Source organism: Triturus cristatus, chromosome 6, assembly GCF_964204655.1.
Source record: "Triturus cristatus chromosome 6, aTriCri1.1, whole genome shotgun sequence".
Classification (NCBI taxonomy): domain Eukaryota; kingdom Metazoa; phylum Chordata; class Amphibia; order Caudata; family Salamandridae; genus Triturus; species Triturus cristatus.
In genome coordinates, this window is record NC_140589.1 from 197534168 (window position 1) to 197557989 (window position 23822).

A 23822-nucleotide genomic window follows, 5' to 3' on the forward strand; every position below is an offset into this window, starting at 1 on the left:
TGGGAGCCTGTCTGCTCTCGGCAGCATCCCTCTGTCCCTTGTAAAGTTGCCTGCTCCTGTAAGCACCCACTCAGCCCCTCGTTTGGCTGCCTGCTCGGATTACTCCCTTTAAAGGTGCCTGCTGTCCGGAGGACCATAATGCTCACCTAACTCTGCCTGTAGTAGCAGCTGACTACCCCATGGAAAAGTGTCTGCTCTTGGAAGCAGTCCCTCTGTCTGTCCGGTGCAAAGTTGACTACACCTTTGAGCACCCCTTCTGCTCAACGTGTGGCTGTCTGCTGGCAATTACCTCAGGTTTATATACTCCACCCTCTCCTGTTATACTCCCTCCGTGGTTCATTTGATATACTCCTCTGCTTGTGACATATACAAGCTTCTGCTCACTATTGATACTCAGTCCCTGTTTCTTTCATGGTAGCCCTCTGCCTAGTCCAGTCTTGTCCTACTTCTGGGCCTTCCTGTATACTGTCCTTCTTAAAATTAGCAATTCCCCATTCCCAGGCCTGTCCAAGGGTGGGATGGGTTGTACCTTCATCTTCTTGAGAGAGACTTTCTTTAATCTCCCTGGGACCCACCCCTGCCATTCGGATACTCTTTTGTTTGTAAGGTCCTGGGACGTCAACACTGGACTCTCGTAAGATCACATTCCAGGGTGCCTAGAGGTGATGCTCTCCCTGGATCCAATCTATACATCCTTATCTACCCTGGGATAGATCCTCTCTCGTCTTTACTGCCCCACAGCAATTAAATGGCCGGTTCCTTTGAGCTTGTCTCCATAGTAATAGAGTTCACCTATCGGAAGAGATCTTGATGTCCCTTTAGACAAGGTCATTCGTACCTTTGATGTTGTCCTAGTATTTGTGGATCTGAGGTGAGGCTCTTGGTAACCCTCAGAGGTCAGCTAGCTTCCTGGCTCCTTCACAAGAGATCCTTTTAGTGGCTTTATGTCAGAAAATTGCTTACAGACGTATTTTATGGTATAAATACAACACTGTGACCTAAATATTGTTTACAACAATATCGCTCCTTGCTGGTAGATTCTCTTTTATGAACACCAGTCGGGCGATATTTTTATAAACGATATTTAGGTCAGAGTATTGTAGTGCCATACACTGGAGCACATACACTTTGGCCCTTCGAGGTGACAGCATGCGTCAGAGCCCCACATCTTTTCTTCACGGAAGGGTGCCCCCTTACTCTCTGCATCCAGCTTATGGTGCGCCTTCATCCTGCTCTGCTTCCAATGCTACGAGAAGGAAAGGCTCCACCCCCGGATCCGTATTTCGTTCTTGGATCCTAGAGAACTGAAAGGCTGTTGCCAGAGTGTTTTCATTTCGAGGAAAACAGGTTGGCACAACAAAGTGATCTTGTGTGGCTGGGGAACGAATCGGAGCCCTTGGAAAATACCTAACCTTGACTAGCCCGGTGTAGATTGCTGTAAAGGAAAATAGAGAAGTGCTTTTTTGCGAGATTTACGCTTTTTCATCTGTCACGGGAGAGACCCCAGCCCACCATGGGTATTAAGTTAGGAATGGAATGCAGTCGTGGGGGTCATGTGGGCACGTGCATGTCGGCTTGTTATTTGCCTTGACAGTGTTCTTCTGGCCGTATAATCTGTACCACACTAGCATGTCGCGCTGTTTTGTTCCGTCAGAAAGATGAATGTCTCTATTGCCGTTCAGTTCCTCGTTAGGTGTTGTGTGTAGGCAGTCACCTAATTATTGATAATTTTACCATTTGCCTCGCCCAAACCATTAATTTAAAATGTGGGAATGTTATCTCAGTTGACATGTTGTGCAGCTCTAGGGTAGACATTTTTTGTTGTGGTACTACATACATGCTTTCACCAGCTACTAATGTTTTACTAGTACATAACAAGCAGAGGGTGTAGTGGGTAGAATTTATATGAACCACTGTTCCCAAGCTTTTTTTATTTAAGGAAAAGAGAGGTTCTTCTGTGCTGACAAGCAAGAGGGGGGAGACAGACAGTTAAGGACCAGACAAGCCCGGCCCCCTCTCTCTCCATGATGCCTGCTACCTGAACGAATTGTATATGTGTGCAATTGGTTCAGCAATCGGCAGATCTAAAGGCTGCTTGGGAGCCAGCAGGAGCTTTAATTGATGGACTCACTTGGTGACACACAGTTACTCTTTTTAGAGCACTGTGTAGATGTTACAGTTCATTTCTGGAGTGTATCCTTCCATTGGAACTTATAGAAAAATAGGTTTGTATTTGGTACAGCCCGATTGCCTAATACTAAATACATTTTGACAGCACTTGTTTTGACTTTAACAGAATCTTTTTGTGTAATGCATTGGAAAAATACGGACTTGCATATTCACTGTGCAGGTTGGGAAATCCTAGCACTATGCGCAAATCAAGATAAAGATGTAAATCTCTGGGGGCGTGGCCAAGCCGGCAGCAAAAATGGCCGCCAGCTAGTGAAGCTCCTGCAGTCGGCCGGGCCCAGCGGCAATTTCCCCCATGTGAAGCGGGTATCCCTGGGCTGGGAGCGGCAGCGGAGGCGGCGCTGAGTTTGGGGCACTCCACGCCTGAATCCAGCTCACCCCAGACTGGGGAATTATCGTGTGGAAGTGGGTCCGGGGACAAGTCGGCGTCATTACGCTCGGCGAACCGGCGGAGCCGCGCAAGGAGGAGCCCAGCGGACCCCTCTGAAGACCGGGTGAGTCGGCCCGTGTGAGTTGCGCCTCCCCTCCCATGCCGCTTGAGTCTGTAGTCGGCGGCCGGGCCAGCAGCTCTGCCGCATTACGCTAACGCACTGCAGCTTGATGCACGTGGGGACAGGGCCCACTAGTCACTGCTTTCAGGGGTTGGTTGGGCGCTGGCCTGGCGCTGCGGCGGCTGCGGTGGAGGTGGGAGCACGCTCATCTTCCGCTCGTCTCCTCGGTTGGCATGCCCCACCCTCTGTTCTGCCTGGGGAATGCGGATCCACTTGACAACGCTGCGCACTGAGCTGGTGCCCTTCTGCCTGCAGCTCCTGGCTGCCAAGCACAGACTTCACGACGCGATTAAATACAGCAATACAGCGCCGCTTGGCCGACGAGTGCTCCCAGTTGCTTTAGCTCCGCGGAATGGGACGTAAAGACCCCAGGCAAAGAATCCTTCCTTTTGAGAAAGTGGCTGACGGAGCAACATCACACACTGCTAACATGGCGGACAAGGCACCAGCTATGGATCCCCCCAAACCCTCCGGGAACTCTGTTGCCACACTTCTCCTTGAAATGAAGGCTGGATTTAAGGCGCTAGACTCTCGTTTCGACTCCCTGGACCAGACTATCACGACTTTGTGCGCCAAAGTGCAGGCTCAGGAAAGGCACCTAGATGTGGCAGAAGCTGGCGTCTCAGATCTGGAAGACGGGCCAGCTCAGTCTCTGAAGAGGCTGGAATGGGCGGAACGTCTGCTCAAGGAGGTTGCTATCAAAAACGAGAATTTGGAAGCACGCGGGCACCGCAACAATGTTCGCATTATGGGGTTCCGGAGACGACATCCACTGGCCGCATGGACTTATTCATGGAAAAGCTGCTCACAGACCTGTTTGGCAGTGAGGCCTTTTCTCCTGGCTTTGTTGTGGAAAGAGCCCACAGATCACTTGGCCCCAGACCGAACCGAACTTCAGAGACCGAGACACCACACTTCGCCTGGCTAGAGAACACGGTACAGTTGAGTGGCAGGGGTCTAGACTGTCATTCTATCCACACTTTACTCCAATGGTCCAGGAGGCATGCCGCAAGTTTCAGGGAGTCAAGGCTACATTGCGCAATCTAGGGCTCAAATATGGCATGTTATACCCTGCGAGGCTTAAGGTGGATGTGGGCGGCAGATCACGCATATTTGACACACCAGCAGAGGCCCAGGACTTCTGCCGCTCACACAAGCCACGGAACACGCAAAATTCGACGGAGAGCACTATTGCCTCACAGCGGCTCTGACGCAAGTGCGGTCCTATTTTCAAACACTGGCACGGGATGATGTTTTTGACTGATCTTACATTGATGATGACTCGCATCGGGGAAATTGCAATGTTTTTCTTTTTTTGTTATAGATATGTCAATTGGCTAGCTAGATTTCAGGCTGTCACCCCCCCTTGGTGTATCCATTGAGTTGGCTAATTCTGCTTTGGAGCCCAACTAGTGGACCTCAACTGTACGCCTGGTGATCAATATGATGACTGGGCGGGTTAGCTTGCAGGGGAATGGCCACCTATGGGCTGGTAGGCGGCTGGGTGGGGGAGGTGGGATGGGGAAATGTTCACATATTGCGTTTATTGTTACTCACACTTTGGTTTAGCATTGCTTTCTAAGTTACAGCTGCATGACAGTCCTGACAGGAAAATTCACACGCTATGTTTAGATGTCGCGGCTAGGTAATTTACAGGGTCCTTTGGCCATCACCCTAATGTACTGGAATGTTAGAGGCCTTAATAACACTCGTAAGAGGAGGCAGGTAATTCATTATCTTCTCCGACACACAGTTGACATAGCATATTTGCAAGAAACACACCTCCCCCCCACGGATTCGGCTCGTTTTGGCTCCAGTTGGGGCACACATAGATACTTTGCTAACTATAGCAACTACGCCAGAGGCACAGCAATATTGATTATTTTTTAGAAGAAAAAAAAAGATGTAAATCTCTGTTTCCACTCAGATTTCTGTAGTGATCGCATTAACCAAATAAGCTTTCCTACTGGAACGGTACATTTCCACAGATTAATTTAACATACATTAATTTCTCAGGTATGCCGTTTAGTTATATTTTGTATTCGTTTAAGTGAAATGCTAAAAAAATAGGTGATTTTACTCTCTTTTTCTTGTCCTTGAAAGTACCCTTACTCGTGTGCCCTTTGACTGTTTATAAAAAGCTTTGGTTGTGTTTGTTGTGGTATTGTGATATAGCATATTTTCATCTTATGGCTTGTTCTGAAGTGTGTGCCGGCCCATGGGAGTCGATTATTTTAGGTTGAGCCTAGCGGCAGCGCACGTCCGCTGCTCGCTCTGCGAGGCATACAGTAGTCGAGTATGCTGTGGAAGCCTCGCCTACTCTCCTCCCATATTTTTGATTGGCTGGTGTCATTGTCCTTGGTAAATGCTGGCTTCTGATTGATAATGAGGCTTGTTAGTCCCTCCTTGTTACCGCCCTGTCGCCATTTGTTACCTTCTATGAGGACTGGATCTTTTAATTGTGGCGTTACACGGTTTCCTTCATAAGTCGGTAAGCACTATTTTTTTATTTTTTTATTAATTTGTCGCCCGGGCCGAAAAGGAGAGTTTCTACTCACTAATCGAACAAGCACTTGCAATGCAATAGGTATCGCATCAGCGCGAGTTTGAGCTATTGACATTGCAAAAAACAATGCTTTTTATTTTTGTTTTCGTTTTTAAAACATAAATAAAAGGCATTGTCATTTACAATGCCAATAGCTTAAACTTGCGTAAATGCGAGACCTATTGCATTGCAAATGCTTGTTATCTCTTCAAATCAATTTACCTACAGCCTTACACCCGCCTCTGCCTCTAGTGTCTGTGAAGTCCTCCTTCCTTTGCCTTATTTAATTTCCCATTTTATTTTCATCAACCATTTTAATGTCTCGTCCGGTCTCCAAGTATGATTTCTTTTTTTTTTTTAATTTCAGTATACTTTTTATTGTTTTTTATGACATATGAAATTTATCATATAACATATAGCATGTACTCAACAACGCTTTGTTGTTACAGGGCAGCCCAAACTGGCTGGGTTAGCTGTAGTACAATTCCGGTAGCTTGACTGCCCCCCATCCACTGTCCTCGTATGGGAAAGAGAGAGAATGGAAGGGGCAAGGATAGGAATTAGGATAGAGAGAGAGAGAGAGATATAGAATGCCAGAAGTTTTATTTTCCTCGGTATTGTCTCATGAGGGTTTGCTTTCCGGGTCGTTCTTCTAGTCCTAATCAGGGCGGCTCATACGGGTCTAGGTACTTGTCCAGGGATGCCCACATCCGTCTGCAGGGCTGTCTCCATGGTGAGTCACGTAGGGCAACTGTGTCAGCGCCTCTGAGATACATCACCCAATTGAGCCATCCCTTGAACGTTGCCTTGGAGGTGTCTTTCCATTTAGTGAGTATCATTTTGACTCCCGCTGTTAGAAGGAGATCCGGTAGGTCTCTGTCTTGTTGTGAGTCTACCTCTGTCTTGATAAAAGCAGTTACCAGGGTGGCAAATTCCGTTTTTAGAGTGCAAACTAACATTGTGTTTAAGAAAGTGAAGATCTTCTCCCCGAATGTTTTGACTTTGGGACAGTGATATATAAGGTGTGCCAGGTCCCCCTTTCCGTTATTGCAATTCTAGCACTGATCATTGGCCTTCAGGCCCAGGGTCGCCAGGCGAGCCGGGGTCCAGTAGATTTTGTGTAATATCCAGAACTTTGTCTCAGCTAGAACCTGGGACATTTTGTTTTGCGTAGGGGAGGTCCATAGCATCTGGATCTCTTTCACGCTGAGTGTGGCTCCGAGTTGAGACTCCCAGTAAGTGAGTGTCTTTTCATTAAGTTTGGTTGAGCTGGGTCGTAGTAGTCTGTAAAGGTGTGATACCTGGTGGCTTATTCTGTTGAGTTTAGTCATGTATTGGATGATTGAGGGCTTGAGATTAGAGAGTTTCGCTTTGATCAGGGCTGTTTTGATTTTAAGGAAATTGTACAGTTCTATGTCTGGTAAGTTATGTTTGTTTTTTAGCATGCTGAAAGTGGAGGGGTTTCCTCCCTCTTCAAGCTGGAGAGGGTGGGAGATACCTATTTTTTTCCATGAGTAAATAGATAGCGGTTTGCCTCTGTATTTTATCCTTGCGTTTGCCCACAGTGATTCCCATCTTGAGTTTTTTATGCTGTGTTCCACCCTTTGATCTACTTTTAGTAGGGCATTTCTCGTGTTTTGAGTATTGGGTTTGCTGCTAGTATCTACTAACTCTGCATCCTCCATCTCTGCGTTTCTACTCACTATACCACATTTGCTCTCCATATCCTCAACTTCCCAGTGCCTAACTGAGAACTTTGTGTGTAATTAGAGGCCTGTACTGTTGCAAGCTTTGCGAGTGGGCTCAAACACTTCAAGGTTAATTTGGACAGCATGCCCCACCCCCAGATGATTTTTGTCTAATAACAAGACTAAATATTGAATCTCATTGCTATTTTTCCCAATTGTATTGGCTTCCACAGCATGTTTAAATTCTGTGGCAAAGTGGAATTCATGAGTTAGCTCTATGCTTCAGTGCCTGACAATACATGCAAGAGCAGTTTTCATCATCAGCTGTGCTGTTAATAAAATGGCGTGCCTGGTTTAACAACTGAGAAGACATAAATATCTGCCATGTGGGAAATACTGGCGACATAATTAAATACTTCCCATCCAAAAGAAATGTGTGCTATACCAACCACTGCCTTTCTTTGCCAGTGGCAAGCTCTCCAAATATCCTGCACAAGAAATGGAAATAATATACGCATTTCTTCCATTATATGCTTTTACGGTGCAATTTAAAACCCCTGTGTCGCTCAGATTTCCAAGAGTTCTGCTGATAAAAGCAGGGTGGTCTATTGTGACATCTGGTTGATAGGTTAGAAACAATGAGGTGCTGAAAGTTCGGGAGCAGTGAGGAGCATGTAAATATTGATTTACCCTGTGATATTGAGTGTTCTTTGATCTTGGAAGATACTAGCCGCAACACTCCCTGCTGCCAACTGCTTGGACCACCATCTCTACCAATGAACCTCGATTATGACCAAACCCCGCCTAATAGGTCCACATGTCTCTGCCAGAGCACCTCTATCCATGCCTGCAGCGCCACCATTCACCAAGTGATGGTATCACACCACAGTGCTATACCAGTGCATATCTTTGCAACTTTCGGTCCCTATGCAATTAGTACAAGAACCTACAATCAGCAGGCTGTCACTCCACGCGGACTGTTCTTGTGACTGCGGGTCACAGGATGGTTTCGTTTGGCGCCTTGATGATTTGTTAGGTACTGAGCTAATACAGTGAGCTTCCTTTCCAGTGGCGCATCGTGACTTGCTAAGTAATGAACATGCTGTTCAAAGTTCTACAAAAAAGGACACACAACTGAGTTCTTTATTTTATTAATGTGGTGAGGGCATATCCTTACTGTTAGACTTGGCCCCTTTTGCAGGGTCATCCCTGAACATTTAGCCTTCTTCCTGCTATTTCTTCTGAGCTGGTGTTGGTGGTTTTAGGACCCTGGACACTTTATCACTGCTGTCCAGTGGTAAAGTGCATGTTCTCTCCATGGTAAATATGGTTAGATTTGTCTACACCTGTTTGGTGTAATTAATTTATCTATCAGTCCCTTGTAAAGTGGTATCTCATAAACCCAGGGCCAGTAAATTAAATGCTACTGGTGGGCTTGCAGCGCTGCTTGCGCCACCCACCAAAGTAGCTTTCAAACCTGTTTCAGGCCTCTGCCATTGCAGGGCCAGCTCGGGCAGTTTGCTGCCACTGTGACGTGGCACATACAGTGGTTGCCATCTCTGTGACTCCCCTTTTACTACATAGCAGTCACCCCTAAGGGAGGCCCTAGCTAGCCCTATGGGCAGGGTGCACTGTAGGTAAAAGGTAGGACATTTGCCTTCATTGTGTGGCATGTCCTGGTAGTAACAAACAGCTGTTTGTTTCTCACTACAGTGAGGCTGCCCTCTCATAGGAATGCATTGGGGATTCTCTGATATGTGTTTCAGTGATAATTCCTGATATGAGAGAGGTGGCGTGATCAAATTTGGTATGTTTGGAATAGTGGTAATAAATGCTGCATAATGGTGTTCGCAGATTTATTATCACTATTTTAGAAATGCCACTTTTAGAAGTGGGCATTTCTGTGTGCTGTGTGTCTTTGTGCCTGCCTGTTGTGTATTGCATGTCTTGCTCTGGATGACAGGGGCTGGGAAGGTGTAGTGGCTCCGGAGGGGCTGGGTGAGTCAGTGCTAGTCTGAATATGCCAATCTGCATTTGGAGTAGTGGGAGGAGTAGCACCTGGACCAGAATAGGACTGTGCATACCTTCCACAATGCTGGTTCTGCCCCCCGTGGTGTGTCAGGGGCCAGGGCCTACACTGACAAAGGAAGATGTTGTGCACTGTAAAGAAAGGTGTAAGTGCCCCCTGAACTGATTTAGACTGGGCACAGAGCCCTATGCCAGGGGGAGAACAAAGACATTAGCAGTATAAATATTGGGGCTGTGACCCCATGTAAAGTGGAACTCACTGGACTGGTGTTTACTGGAGGACTGCTGAGCACCAGGAGGAGCTGCCACGAAGGACTGCACCTCTGCTGGAGGGCCCTGTGAGCTGGCCTTCCTGGGCCCAGCTCTGCCCTGTGGGATGTTGAGGACCTAGCGCTGGGCTGAGTACACCCTCTTATTTGCTCTTTAAATCCAGTGCTGATGAGTGCCCCGCTTTCTCTGCACTCTGGGGTGAAGAGCAGGCAGGGGGGGCGCTTCACTTTTCATAAGCGCCATAGCGCTTTTTGATGCGGGGGAAAAGTGCGGCGTCCGCACCCCCGAAGCACGTTGTGAGCATTTTCCCGTTTTTGTATGTTGAGCCCGAGAAGTGGGCTCTTGCTCCAAATGCAGCAAAAGCAGATGCGAATGCGAACAGGGAGTCAGGCGCCTGTTGCCTGATTGTGGGCAGGGCTGACTAGCGAGGAGAAGCAAACCACGAAGCAGAGCCGGGGTAGGAAGACAGGCAAGTCTGTGCATGGGTGTGGGCGGGGCTCCAGTGTTCACGAGGAGAGCCCCCCGTGCTGCCAAGCCAGTGGTGGTCGAGACCGCAGGCTTACCGGACATGCAGGAGAAGGACCGGAGCCTCAGAGGCTCCCTTCTGCCACGTCTGCCTGTCTGACCCGGGGAGAGGAGAGGCCCCGGTGAGTGGGGCCTGCGTGGCACACTGTTGGTGCCTGATTATTGTCACAGCTGCGCAGCTCGATTGTGGGCAGCTGCAACGTTAGAGGCATTCCTGTTTGGAAACAAGGGTGAGCTGTACCCCCCACCCCTTTTGCACTGCATACATTGTGTTGGCTACATCTGCTGATAGGGGGCCAGTTTGGATGCCTCGTGTTAGGGGAGCCCTGACTTTGGGACAAAGGGCATTGCGGGGAAGCCCAAGACGGGTCCCCGGGAAGGCCAGAGGGCCTGGTGTTCACCTTCATGTTTTGGTTGGGCGTAAGGCCCTGAGGTGATGTGGGCACCTTATCAATGATTACTGTGCATGGGTGCTAATCTAGGATGTATGCCTGATATGTGTAAGCCTAGAATGTTTATGCCTACAGTGTGGTGCTAAGAGCACGTTTACCAGTAGTTACTGGTTACTTTATGCTAACAGATAATTCTGATTTGCCCTGTAATGTATATAATCCCCTATAAAGTAATACCTAGTACCAGGTGGCACAGTGTATATATATATGTGTGATTACGTCCTAATGTGTTTTATGAGTAATACAAATGCTATTTTTGATATAACCTTATGTGGAGTTTCTTTTTTGGTGTGCCTAGTGTGTCACTGCTGTGTGAGTGTGTTGCGCAAATGCTTTACACATTGCCTCTGGGATAAGCCTGACTGCTCTGCCAACCTACCAAGGGGGTGAGTAGGGGTTATCTTCAGTGTGTAACTCCCTTGCCCTGACTAGAGTGGTGGTTTCTGCCTGGCTTTGGCACATGCCTTAGCCAACCAGAAATCCCATTTCTAACACTTACCAAGTGCGTTAATATTTGGCTGTTTCCATCATGTAATAAATAATTTTAAAAGTAATAGTTATAGGTGTTTGTGTGCCAGGGAAGGCAGCCCTCAAAAGCAAACCACATCATTAAACACCACTACATACAATTCCACAACACAAAATATCATTCCACATAATTACAGTACAAAACACACAATCTTACTCCACATAATTCCAGTACACACAGTTACTATCCACATAATACTACAGCACACCATACCACATAATTCCAATGCACAAATCCACTCCAAACCACACAAGTAACTAATCCAATCCAATCCAACCTACAGAATTCCACAACACACCACGTACATACACTCCATAACACATAACTAAAAAACATTGCCAATTACAATACTAATAACTCCAACAAATACAAAACCTATTGCAGTAGTAAAAAACATTGCCATTTATAATGCCAGTAGATCCAACTCCAATAAATGCGAGGCCTATTGCATTTAAAATGCAAGGCCTATTGCATTTAAAATGCTTGTTTTTAATGCTGTTAACAGGCATAGCACTTTATTGTAAGCCCAGGTAAATTAAACCATATGATGTGGATACCGTGATGTATTTATCCATTCAGAGAAACACTTTATAACTAATACTCATACATGTGAAAACTCTCATTTAAAATCTGTATATTTATATTCAAGAGCTGAAGGTTTTATTTTATTTTTAGGAAAGCATTTTTTTACCTCAATCAAATGTCAAGAGTTGCCAAATTATAGCAAAACTGCCAAGAATATAGTTGTTGTTTAATGTTTCCCACACCTTTGCCTTGGGCTAGCTACAAAACAATGACAAGGAAGGACAAGGTAAATAATTAAAATAATAATTTGCAATTGTTCAAGTAAAAAAGTCTGTGTGTTTATATACTCATACATTACGTTACAAGGTCTGTTGAAGAACAGCTTCCAGTTACAAAGACTAATTGTGTTTTTGCTGTGGGGTGTTGCAGAGGAATGCAATTAACTGTGGTATATCATTCACAATCATAGAAACCTGGCAAGGGTAATTATTTATACAAGTAGATCAATATATAGCACATTATTGTGCTATGTAAAAGCTTTATGGATGTGTGTGGGTGTGTAAACCTATTTAAAAGTAAATGTGTGCATATATGTTAAAGGAATTCAAAATGCTCTTGTGCTCCATTTTTAGGTCTAGCCTAGGCAGCGCGCATGCGTTGTCTGCAAGAACTGTTGTTATCTCCTCTATTGGCATGCCCATTAATTGCCATTTGTTCGTTGTTGTGCCATTTAGAGATACTGGGATTTATTGGTGCATTGGGTCTAATTCTCCCACCTTTGCGTGCTTGGGTCACGTCCAGGCGATTTCACGCATTGCTTGCATTGGCCATCCCAATACGTCTGCGGTTCCTCTTGGTCATCCTGCTCTGCCTTTTTATTTTTTAGCCTAGCAACATCGTTTTATGCTTTCAGGTCGTTTCACGAAGCAATTTGAGACATATTGCATTCCTAATGCTTGTTCTTTTCTTATTATTTCTTTCCTTACACAAATCCTTAATTATCCTTAAATGCATATATATTTGGAAATTCAATCTGATATTATTCTGATGTTTCAAAGTAACATGTTAAACAAAATCAAATAATGGAAATTTGCATATCAACCCATGCAAAAGTAGGTGCACATTTCTGATTCTCATGTACTTCATTATATATAGGCAAATCGATCATCTTTGATGTTAAAATGTAAGAGGTGATTCTTTTTTTGCCACATTATTCTCTGTCTAGTAGTATGGTAGTAGTGTGCCCTTACCATGGCCTTCATCCGATTTTTGGAATATAGGGATTCTTTCTCTTTCCCCAAATTCTTCTGCGTGATTTAGGAGGGCATCCTTCACTGTTTTGTAACCTGCCAAAACAACATATTTCTTCCTACCCATCTGAACGCTGTATATTGGTCCATATTCCTTGTATAACTACAATGCAAAAAAAAGGAATGATTTACAATTTTGAAAAAGTTGTCACAAGTTTTATTTAATGTATTTGAAAACTTGCCACAAATAACAAATATCATAAATATAAGACCATGGGTACTTACCAGTATTCTCTACTCCACTTGTTACAATCATAATATTCTTTATTAAATGAGAAATTTAAAAAAACTCAAGCTAGTTACCAGGCTGCCTTGATTTAACTAATTGAGGAACAGTGTCCACCTATCAATCCTGGTATGGTACGAGAATATCCAAATTAATTTTGTAAACAGTATTTACGGCATGATGTCAATGTCACACAATATTTTTGACAATGATATTCTTATACAACCTCCAAGCCACCAGCCACACTATTGAAGATCTAGACTCATTGAGAGGGAGGGAGTGATGTGTGTAGGAGTAGAAGCGCCAGGGTGTAGGGTGAGAAGTACATCAGCCATGATTTGGGAAAGACGGGGAAGGAGTGATAGAATTACTGGAAATAACCGCCCTATTCTAATTGAATGTACCATTCCCTGCTGAACAAGAACATTTGCAGTTGCACCATCTCAAGTGGGTGCTGTAACAATAGATTCAGAAGACAAATGTATGACGTTACTATGCGTGCTGTTACCACGCGGTTGGGACTCTCTATCACTATCTAATACACTGAATTCCACAAACATTCTCTTCCTTATGTATGCGGATGGTACGCAACTTTATCTGAAAATCTCCTCCCCGGAGAACATCATTTCACTCAACACTACCTTAACGTCTACTCAGAACTAGTTAACCGAGAACCACCTCCAACTCAACATCTTCAAAACAGAACTCCTTCTCATCTCTCCTCCGAATCACATCCCCAAGCTAGAACTCTGGTTGAATCACCTCACTGCCTTCAACTTGTCCCCCCTTATTATTGACTCAGCCAAATCTCTTGGAATCACCCTGGACAAGAATCGGAACATGAAGACTCATATCAGCAACATGTGTAAGGGAGCTAATCACTTGATGAGGATACTTAGAAACATCAAACCATTCCTTCCACAAGCTGATTTCAAGCAGGTGGTTGAAGCGCTTGTTTTGCCGAGACTAGACTATGGCAGTGCTGTGCACTGTGGCCTCCCCAAATATACATTGGCTCCACGATGGGCATCACTGAACACGGTGGCCAGATTGGTTAAGGGCACCAAAAGAAATGTGCACACATCCCTAGTCCTAAAATCCCTCAAGTGCTGGCCCTACGAAGCACGAATTCAGCAAATAATTGCTTGTCTGTCGCACAAAGCCCTCCATCTCAAAACCCCCAGTTACCTAGCGCAAAAGCTTGAATTATCCGGAGGGGGTAGACCCTCAAGAAATGCTAACACTTTCCTATTGAAACCACAGATTTTTAGCAAAAAGAGAACTTGCCACCGAGCCTTCTCCGCCGCTGCCCCAAAGATCTGGAACTCTCTTCCACCGAAAGTACACAGAAACCGTTGCTTTCAAATTGGAAGCCAAAAGATACCTCATGAACAAGTTCTTACCTTAAAGGGATTGGGATCATCCACACTAAGTCACTGATCTTACAACTGTAAGACCTCCATTGGATGCTTCTCTTACTTACCCTATTGTTTGCTCCCCTCTTAGCCCGCTATATACCAGTTATTGTATGATTCTCTTTTGACTCCTTTGTCCTGTAATTGTTCCGTCTGTTAATCTTATCTGATGTTGTTGCCTTTGTTACCTTCCTTCCATCCTTTTGTAAAGCGCTCTGATCACCCTCGGGATCTTATTTGTGCTATATAAAACTTTATAAATAAATCAAATAAAATACGTTTGACAAATTTTACTGGTTATCTTGACTGTTGTATGAAATAAATAGCACAACTGGTACCCTCATTTCTGTGATAAGGCAACTAAAAACTGGAGAAACAGGATCTTGTGCTGAGGATGCTCCCTCCCAGCAACACTTCTCCAAGGCTCTGATCATCATGAATGTTGCCAGCTTGGGCCATCATTTACTGATGCCTCACCAGCAAGTACTCAAGGAAGACACAATGAACATTGGTGACTTACCAAATTAGCAGTTTTGACTGACTGCTGATGGAGTGACACGAGATCACGCAGAGAACCAGACCGCAGATTAAGGAGCTCAACTTTATCAAATAAGGACCCTGATTGATCCCACGAAATTGCTGCCATATAAGCGTGCTGCAACCACACAGGCTAGATACCAAGGCGTCTGTGAGATCCAGAAGACACACAATTATTGGATGGAATGCAGAACAAATCAAAACATTCACCCCCAGTCAGGAGATCTGGGTTAAATGCATCATTCTTTTGCTCACCATGTCACCCCAGTTCAGACCCAGCTATAGGCAAATCAGTCTTGCCCCTGTGCGTCATGGGAACAGTCCAGCACGAAATGCCAAGCCAGGTCCTTCCTGGACCGGAAACAAACATCCTAGGACCGGTTTCAGTTTCTCTTGGTGCTGCCCACGTAGATCTTTTTACATTTGCACCCTACTACATAGACAACAAAGGTAGTGTTGCAGTTGATGAAGTGTTTAATCCTATATTTGAGGACTATTGTACCCAAACTCTTTAGTCTTATGTACCCCATAAGTGCAGATGTTATAGGATGTGCACATATAGAACCCAACTGGCTTCTCAGGGAGCCAAGTGCCCCCCCTTACTAGTTGATGTGATGTAGCTTGGGCATAACTCATTCCTGAGTGTAACGCCCCTTCTGTAGGTGATGGAGGGATTTGCCCTTAAGCAGCCTTGCATGCTTGGGATCTCTAGTAGCAAGTGCCAATTCTTTTTAAAGAGTCTGAAAATGTTGTCACTGTGGGTGGTATATTGTGTATTGAATTTGACGTTGCTACTCTGTCCCTCCATCTTTTTTGCCTTATGATTGTCTTTTAGTGTTGCTTCCCGTTCTAGCTTGTGTACCCTATTTTCAGCTGTGTCCAAGATCTTGTGATCAGACCCCCTTGCTTGGAACCTTTTCTTCACCTCTTGAATATTCCTGTCGAATGTGTCACTCACTACAATTTTGCCTGACCCTCACCATTTCCCCAAATGGTATGTTTTTAATTACCGATTGGGCGTGACGACTGGTGGCATGCAGTTATCCATTACAGGCAGTCACTATCCTGAACAGTGTACTGTGTACTGTCCCATCTTTGATGTAAAACTGAAGGTCCAGGTAATTAATTTTTTCTTTGTGGTAGTCCATAGTGAGTCTAACATTGTAGGGGTTATAATTTAGATACTAGAAGTATTCTGAAAGGGAGTCCTCGGTACCTGACCAAAGGCAGATGATGTCATCAATGTACCTCCCCCAGAAGACTATGTCATATGTGTTTGCTTAGTTTAAACCTACCTTCAAGTATTGGTATTGTGGGACACGCTATTTTTATATTTTCTTATTTCAATTTTCATTATAACATGAACACAAATTTGAATCAAGTTTGGTGTGAGTGTTTATTCATTTGTTTATTTTATTTCTTTATAAAGTTTTGTATAGCGCGAACATGACTCCGAAGAGTATCAGAGTGCGTCACATTTTGAAAGGTAAGGACGTAGTAAAGGGAAAATGGCAAAGGAGGTAGCAAAGAATATTATATTAAGTTAATACCATGATGTAACAGGATGAGAACAAACAATACTTCATAGGATATAACTAACAAACAACCCTGAGCTTTAGAATTATTAGTCCCAAAAGAGGGTAGTCAGATGGACATTGATAAAGCAGAGGAGACATGATCATTTAAGGCAAGAACTTGTTAATTAGGATTATTTTTACTTCATGTTTGAAGGCAGCAGTGGAGGAAAATCTGCGGACTTTGGGTGGGAGCGAGTTACGGATCTTCGGTGCAGAGCCAGAGAAAGCTCTGTGCCTCGTTCTCTCTTTGCAAATGTCTGAGGTTTCAATAGGAGAGGATTTGCACTTCCTGATGGTCTATCCCCTTCAGATAGTTCAAGCTTTGGAGCCAGGTAACCAGGGGTTTTGAAATGGAGGGCAATCTTTAGCTGTATTCTTGCGTCGTAGGGTAACCAGTTTAGAGATCTTAGGGCTGGGGATATGTGAGCATTTCTTTTTGTACCTGTAATCAATCTGGCAGCGGCATTCAAAGAAGCCCTGAGTGGGGCCAAGGTATATTTGGGGAGGCCACAGTACGTAACGCTGCCATAATCGATCCTCGGCAGGACAAGCGCTTGAACCACTTGCTTGAAGTCCTCTTGTGGAATGAATGATTTTAGATTTTTAGGAATCCTCATCTGGTGGTTAGCACCCTTGCACATCTTGCTAATATGATTCTTCATGTTCAAGTGTGTGTCCAGGGTGATTCCGGGAGATTTAGTTGAATCAATGATGTGAGGAGAGGAGTTGAAGGCAGTGAGGTGTTTCATCCAGAGGTCTATTTTGGGGGTGTGAGTAGTAGGAGATATGAGAAGGAATTCTGTTTTGGCTGTGTTGTGCAGGAGGAGGTTCTCAGTTAGCCAGTTCTGGGTATTTGTCAGGGTAGAGTTGAGTGAATTAATGTCTTCAACGGAGGTGATTTTTCTGGAAAAGTTGTGTGTCATCCGCATACATATGAAAAAGAATGTTCATGGAATTAAGTGCATTCGCTAACAGTTCCAGGAAAATATTAAAGAGTATGGGAGAAAGGCAGACTCTTGGCAGACCCCCATGGAGGCTGACGAAGGTTGAGATAGGGATTGATTCACCTTGACTCTTTGGGATCTATTGTGAAGGAAGGAAGAGAACCATTGCAATACCAGAAGGGAGAGGCCCATCCTCTGTTCCAGAATGGCCAAGAGGTTGTCGTGATTAACAGTGTTGAATGCAGAAGAAAGGTCAAGGAGGATTAGGAGGCAGGATTCGTTTTGGCCTTGCATTTTTAAAATGTCTTCCATAATATGAGTGAGAGCTGATTCAGTGCTGTGGCCACTCTGAAAACCATATTGATGTTGATCCAAGAGTTTGAAATTCACAATGTGAGGGCAAAGTTGCGATTGCACGCATTTTTCTAAGAGCTTAGCCAGAGTGGGGATGTTGGAGATGGGCGAAAGTTATTGAGATCAGATCAAAGAAGGTTTTTTAGGAATAGGTGATACCTGAGCTGCTTTTAGTCATTTGGGGATCTTGCCTTGTGATTTCTTTGAAGACAGTCGGTGGCAACAGTCGGTGGCAACAGGAAAACATTATTTAATTTTCTTCATTTGATCCCTTTTCCGGAACACCTCCCTGTTAATAAAGAAGAGGATGCTGTAATGGTCGGACCAATCACAAGGGGTAATGTCGTCCAGTGCGATGGTATTACCTTTTGAATTGATGAGGTCCAGAATTTCTCCATTATTGTGAGTTGGACGGTCAGAGAATTGGGTAAGTTCTAGATCTGATAAGAATGATTTTAGGCAGATTACCGCTTGGTCCTTAGGGTAAGACCAGTGAAGGTTGAAATCCCCGAGGTAGATTTGGGACACTGAGGGGTCGTCATTGGAAGAGATGATTTCCATTCGTTGTTTAATGAAGAGGAGGTTATCACCAGGAGGGTGGTAGAAAGTATGAAGTTTGCAGACCGGGAGGAGATTACTAGAGATGTTGAGGCAAAGGTATTCAGCTGCAGATGAGGTAGAGGTTTCTATTTGGGAAACAGATAGTGTATTCCGGTGTATACAAGCTAGTCAACAGCCCTGCTTCTTAGATCCGCCTAGATGGATTATATCATGACTAGGAGGCATTAAGAGGTCTAGGATAGGGGTGGGAAAGGGATTTAGCCATGTGTACGTGAGGATGATGATATCTAGCTCATTGTTTTGGATGATGTCAAAGATATCAGAGGTACGTTTACTGGCTGATCTGCAATTGAGTAGAGCACATTTCATCCGTACAGGCATGTGGGATGTATGAGTCTGAGTGATGTTAACTTGCTTGAGGTTGTCGCTATTTAAGACTCTGCGGTTGTTAGAGGGTTCCCTGTGCCGGTTGGCGTGAATGGCTTGAATTTGGGCCATAGGAATTGTGTCAATGTCTAGAGTGATAAAGTAAGAAAGGAGTAAATCTTCGATACCGCTGGTCGCAAGATTGACCTTCATTCTTCTAGAGCTGGAAGAGGCGTTAGGGAGGGGTAAGCTTTTAGAGATAAGGAGCGAGGAGTGCTGGTAAAGGCCAGTGGGTGCGTCAGCAGGGACTGTGGGCAGCTTTCCTAGGGAGATAAGAAAACTGAGCAGGGGTAGTTGGTCAAGTGAGAGGGCTTTCAGTTCATAGAGTTTGTGTGAGAGAAGGTGCAATTGGAGATATAACTTGTCCAGACGTGCAACCAGGACTGAGTGTTGTTTCAAGGATAGAATCTGTGGGAGATAGATCCGGGCGACAAGAGGGGCCTTGAGGAATGTCTGGATGTAGTGAGGTGGAAATGCGATGGTCCATGATAGGAGATGCGTCCTTAAAATCTTGCAGAGTTCCTGTTTGCTTGGACGGAGTGGCAGGGGGAGGAAGAAGGGTAAAGGGCCAGTTGTGTTGTGTAATGAAGGTGGTCACAGGGAGGTTAAGTGTTTCTGATGGATACATCTGCCAGTGGCTTTCTCACCTTGTGAATATCCCCTGCGCCAGCAACATTCGGAAACTTTTGTAGCAGTCAACGTCGATGAGGTCGAAGACGATGTCACAGAGACACTGCTCCGCTCGTGACTCCGCTGAAGTCACCGGCTCCATAAGAAGACCTCGTCGGCGTGATGACATCAGTTCCCTTTTTTCCGCGCCGTCGACGCCAACGGATTTCGGGAATCTCTATCTGTAGCTTCACTGTTACTTTGTGTTTCTACTGGATTTCTCTGTTCCTTTTTCGAAAAAATGTCGACAAAGAAATCGGGCTTCAAGCCCTGTCCTGAATGTAGAAAACATATGTCGATCACGGATCCACATGACGACTGTGTATGGTGTTTATCATCTGACCATGATGTGGATGGATGCTCTTGCTGTCGCAAGATGAGCTCCATGGCTCTCAAGGAAAGGGAGGCGAAACTTTTCATCGCAAGGATGAAAAAGGAGAAGAGAGGAAGGAGGAAGTCGAGAACGAGGTCGCGGTCATGATCGAGGTCGAGTTCGGCTTCGAAGTCAACTTAGGGGCATGCTTCGAGATCTAAGAAGCACAAAAAGAAGAGGAGACATTCTTCTTGACATCACTCTGACAAGAGTTCGGCTCCGAAGTCGAAGTCGCCTACTCGATGCCGTAAGGACTCTGTGTCTCCTTCACCTGTTCCGGATTCGACTGCTGGTCCTTCTTCTCCAGTGAATTCTCCGGTTCCGGCTACATCTCCGGCACCGGCTCCATCTCCGACGCCGGTTCCATCCCCGGCTCTGACTTCGTCTCCGGCTCCGTCCCTGGCTCCGGTTGAGGAGTTTCAAGCACCGGGTGAGCCTTTTTTACCACAAATTCCACCGTCGGCGCCGGTTGGCCCGAGTCCGGTGATGCCAGATCAGTACCCTGCGTTCCCTGGACCGGGTCAGGACCCCACACATTATTTAAATGCTATGTACGGGGTGTTTTCGAGAGCCATGTACTCCACTGGTGCACCTTCGGGTCCGATGGGTCCCATGGCCTTCAGTTTGGGGGTGCCTCAAGCCTATCCACAGGCCTCCTTCCTGCCATTTTTTCCGGCGACGCCGTCTTGGCATCTACCGGCAGCGAGGACATCGACGCCGCTCCCTTCTTCACCGGCGTCGGCTCGACCTCGTTCGACGCCGGCTGCTCCTGTGGCCGTCGGATTCGAACACGGCGCCGCCGACGCCGCTTGTACGAATCCGGTCCAGGAGGGAAGCTCAAAGGGTGTTTGATGAGCGAAGGTACCTTCTGGAAGAAGGAGAGCTTATGGAGTCTGATGAAGTGTCTCCTGAGTGGGAAATTACTCCACCATCCAATGAACCCTCGAAGGATGTGGCTCCATAGCATGCAGTCATTAGGAAGGCAGCTGAATTGTTAGATCTTCAGTTGCCTACTACTGAATTGGAATCAAATATTCTAACGGAGGTACTGCATTCTCCTACTATAGTTTCAGAGCCATTATTGCCTTTTAATGAGGCCATTATAGATCCTGTGATGGAGATGTGGCATAAGCCTTTTTCTGCTCCCGCAGTTTCTAAGACGGTTGCTAGGAGGTATAGGGCAGCTCCAGGGGATCCTGAGTTCTTAATATCACATCCATCGCCTGAGAGCTTGGTGGTTCAGGCTGCTTGTTCAGGAAAATCGAAAGGTGCTTTTCCTCAGGTTCTAAGTGACAGAGAGGCTAAAAAGTCAGCCAAAAAGGTCTTTTCATCGGCCAGCATGGCCCTTAAATCAACAAATGCCACTTGCCTTTTAGGACGCTATATTCATGCGCTCATGGACTCTGCAAAGAAACTGGCGCCAAAACTATCTGAGGAGGATAGGGTTGGCTTTAATGAGGTCTTGACGGATGCCCAGGCAGCAGCACGTCAGGTGATACAAAGTGGACTGGACACGGCGGATTCAGTGGCAAGAGTCATGGGGTCTTCTGTTGCCACTAGGAGGGGTGCGTGGCTGAAGTCTTCTGAGTTTTCCCCGGATGTACAGTCAACACTGTTGGACTTGCCATTTGATGGCACTGGATTGTTTGGCAAAAAGGCGGATGCTGCTCTTGAACGTTTTAAGGAAAGCAAGGCTACGGCTAAGTCTTTGGGCCTTCAATCCCAGTCAAGGGGATCGTTTAAAAGATACAGGGGTTTCGGAAGGGCAACCTTTAGTTCCTACAGGCAGACCCAACAGCAACAGCAGCAACAGCAGCAAGGCTCTCTGCATAAGGGATACAGAGGCAGAATCAGGGGTCGCACTAGTGGCCGTCAGCTCTCCTCCTCCTCCTCTTCCTCTTCCTCAGCCCCTCCCACCCAAAGCAAAGCAGCCCTAGATCCGCCATTCTGGATCATGCTGGTCCTGTGGGGGGCCAGTTTACCCATTTTCTACAAGATTGGGAATCTGTTACTACAGATCTTTGGGTTCTAGATCTTATAGAAAATGGGTACGCCCTACCCTTTCGGGAATTCCCTCCAAATTACCCTCCTTGTCAAGGGGCTTGCTCAGAGAACCACCGTCTTCTTCTACAGGAGGAAGTCCTGAAGTTACTACAGAAAGGTGCGATAGAGGTGGTTCCAGAGCAGGAGAGGGGTCAGGGATGCTACTCCCGGTATTTCCTGATTCCGAAAAAGGACGGCAGATTGCGTCCGATATTGGACCTCAGGATCTTGAATCTTTAGCTGAAGCAAGAGAAGTTCAAGATGCTCACCCTTGCGCAGGTTCTTCAAGCGCTGAATCAGGAGGACTGGATGGTGTTGATCGACTTGCAGGATGCGTGTTTCCACATCCCCATCCTGAAGTCGCACAGGAAGGATCTCCGGTTTACGGTAGGATCGCGACATTATCAGTTTGCGGTCCTTCCGTTTGGTCTTACTACTGCACCCCGAGTCTTCACGAAGGTGATGGCAGTGGTGGCAGCCCATCTCAGAAGGTCGGGGATTTCCGTTTTCCCCTATCTGGACGACTGGCTGATAAAAGCAGAGTCACCAGAGAAGGTGCTACATCATCTGCAGGATACAACTCAGCTGTTGTTCAAATTGGGCTTCTCATTAAATGTGCCCAAATCTCACCTGTTGCCCCCTCAGCGCAACCTGTTGATAGGTGCGGTACTGGACACTACTGTGTGTCGAGCGTTCCCTCCTCCTCAAAGGATTCTCGATATACAGGAAATGATTCCTTTATTTTGCAATGGAGCGGTCATTCCAGTCCTGAAGGTCCTTCACCTGCTCGGTCTATTTGCTTCCTACATTCTGTTGGTCAACCATGCACGCTGGCACATGAGGGCGCTCCAGTGGTGCCTCCGCAGGCAGTGGTATCAGCACAAAGGAGATCTCAGGGAGTCTGTGAGGATCTCCGGAGAAGCTGCGGCGGATCTGTCTTGGTGGAGCGTGGAGGGCAATCTGTCCCAAGGAAAGCCCTTCCATTTACCTCCATCGGTGGCCACAGTGATAACGGATGCATCCACTTTAGGGTGGGGTGCGCATCTGGGGGATCTGGAGATCAAAGGACTTTGGTCTCCAGAGGAAAGGTTGCTTCACATCAACCTTCTGGAATTACGGGCGATTCATTTGGCACTCAAGGCCTTCCTCCCTTCCCTTCGCGGTCAGTCTGTTCAAGTCCTGACAGACAACACTACCGCGATGTGGTATGTCAACAAGCAGGGAGGAGTGGGGTCTCTTTGTCTCTGCAGAGAGGCTCTACGTCTATGGTCCTGGGCTCAGGACCATCAGATTTGGCTGATGGCAAATCCTCTGGCCGGGGTGCTGAACATACGTGCGGACAGTCTCAGTCGGCAGTTCACCGCCGACCACGAGTGGAGGCTCCATCCGGAGGTGGTTCGTCATGTTTTTCGGATGTGGGGGACTCCTCGGATAGATCTATTCGCCACCCGCGAGAACGCACACTGCCCGTCATTCTGCAGTCTCCAGTTTCCGATGCAGGGGGCATTGGGGGACGCGTTTCAGTTGAGTTAGGTCTCACGACTCCTTTACGCGTTTCCTCCCATACCCTTGATTCCTCGGGTTCTGAGGAAGATTCGCCAAGACCGGGCCCAAGTTATATTGATCGCCCCGGATTGGCCAAGAAGGGTGTGGTACACAGATCTTCTCCACCTCTCCTCGTGCCCTCCGCTCCGTCTCCCTCTCAGGAAAGACCTCCTCTCGCAATCGGAGGGACAGGTTCAACACCCCCACCTCCAGAGCTTACACCTTCATGCCTGGAGATTGAACGGGGCAACCTGAATTCTTTTTCTTTCCCACCTGATGTGGTAGATGTAATTTTGTCTGACAGACGTCATTCCACCAAATCTATCTATTCCTCTATGGGTGGTCTAAACTTGTACTCTGGTGTGGAGAGTAGTCAATTGATCCTTTGAAGGCTCATTTATCTGACATTCTGCAGTTTGCCCTTTCTCTTGCTCAGCAAGGCTTTGCTGTGGCCACTGTAAAGGGATATTTATCAGCTTTGTCAGCCTTCCTTTGCTTGCCGGATCAGCCGTCATTATTCAAATCACCTATTGTTATAC

At 46.2% G+C, this 23822-nt stretch overlaps 1 protein-coding gene across 1 annotated transcript in view; it reads right to left on the minus strand.

Moving 5' to 3' along the window:
- Nucleotides 1-23822, minus strand: part of LOC146816631 (cytochrome P450 2K1-like) — a 434887-nt gene that overhangs the window by 264944 nt on the left and 146121 nt on the right. Inside the window, exon 2 of the mRNA XM_085610510.1 lies at nucleotides 12554-12716. Coding sequence (XP_085466636.1) covers nucleotides 12554-12716 — 163 coding nt within the window. The remainder of the gene's footprint in view (nucleotides 1-12553; nucleotides 12717-23822) is intronic.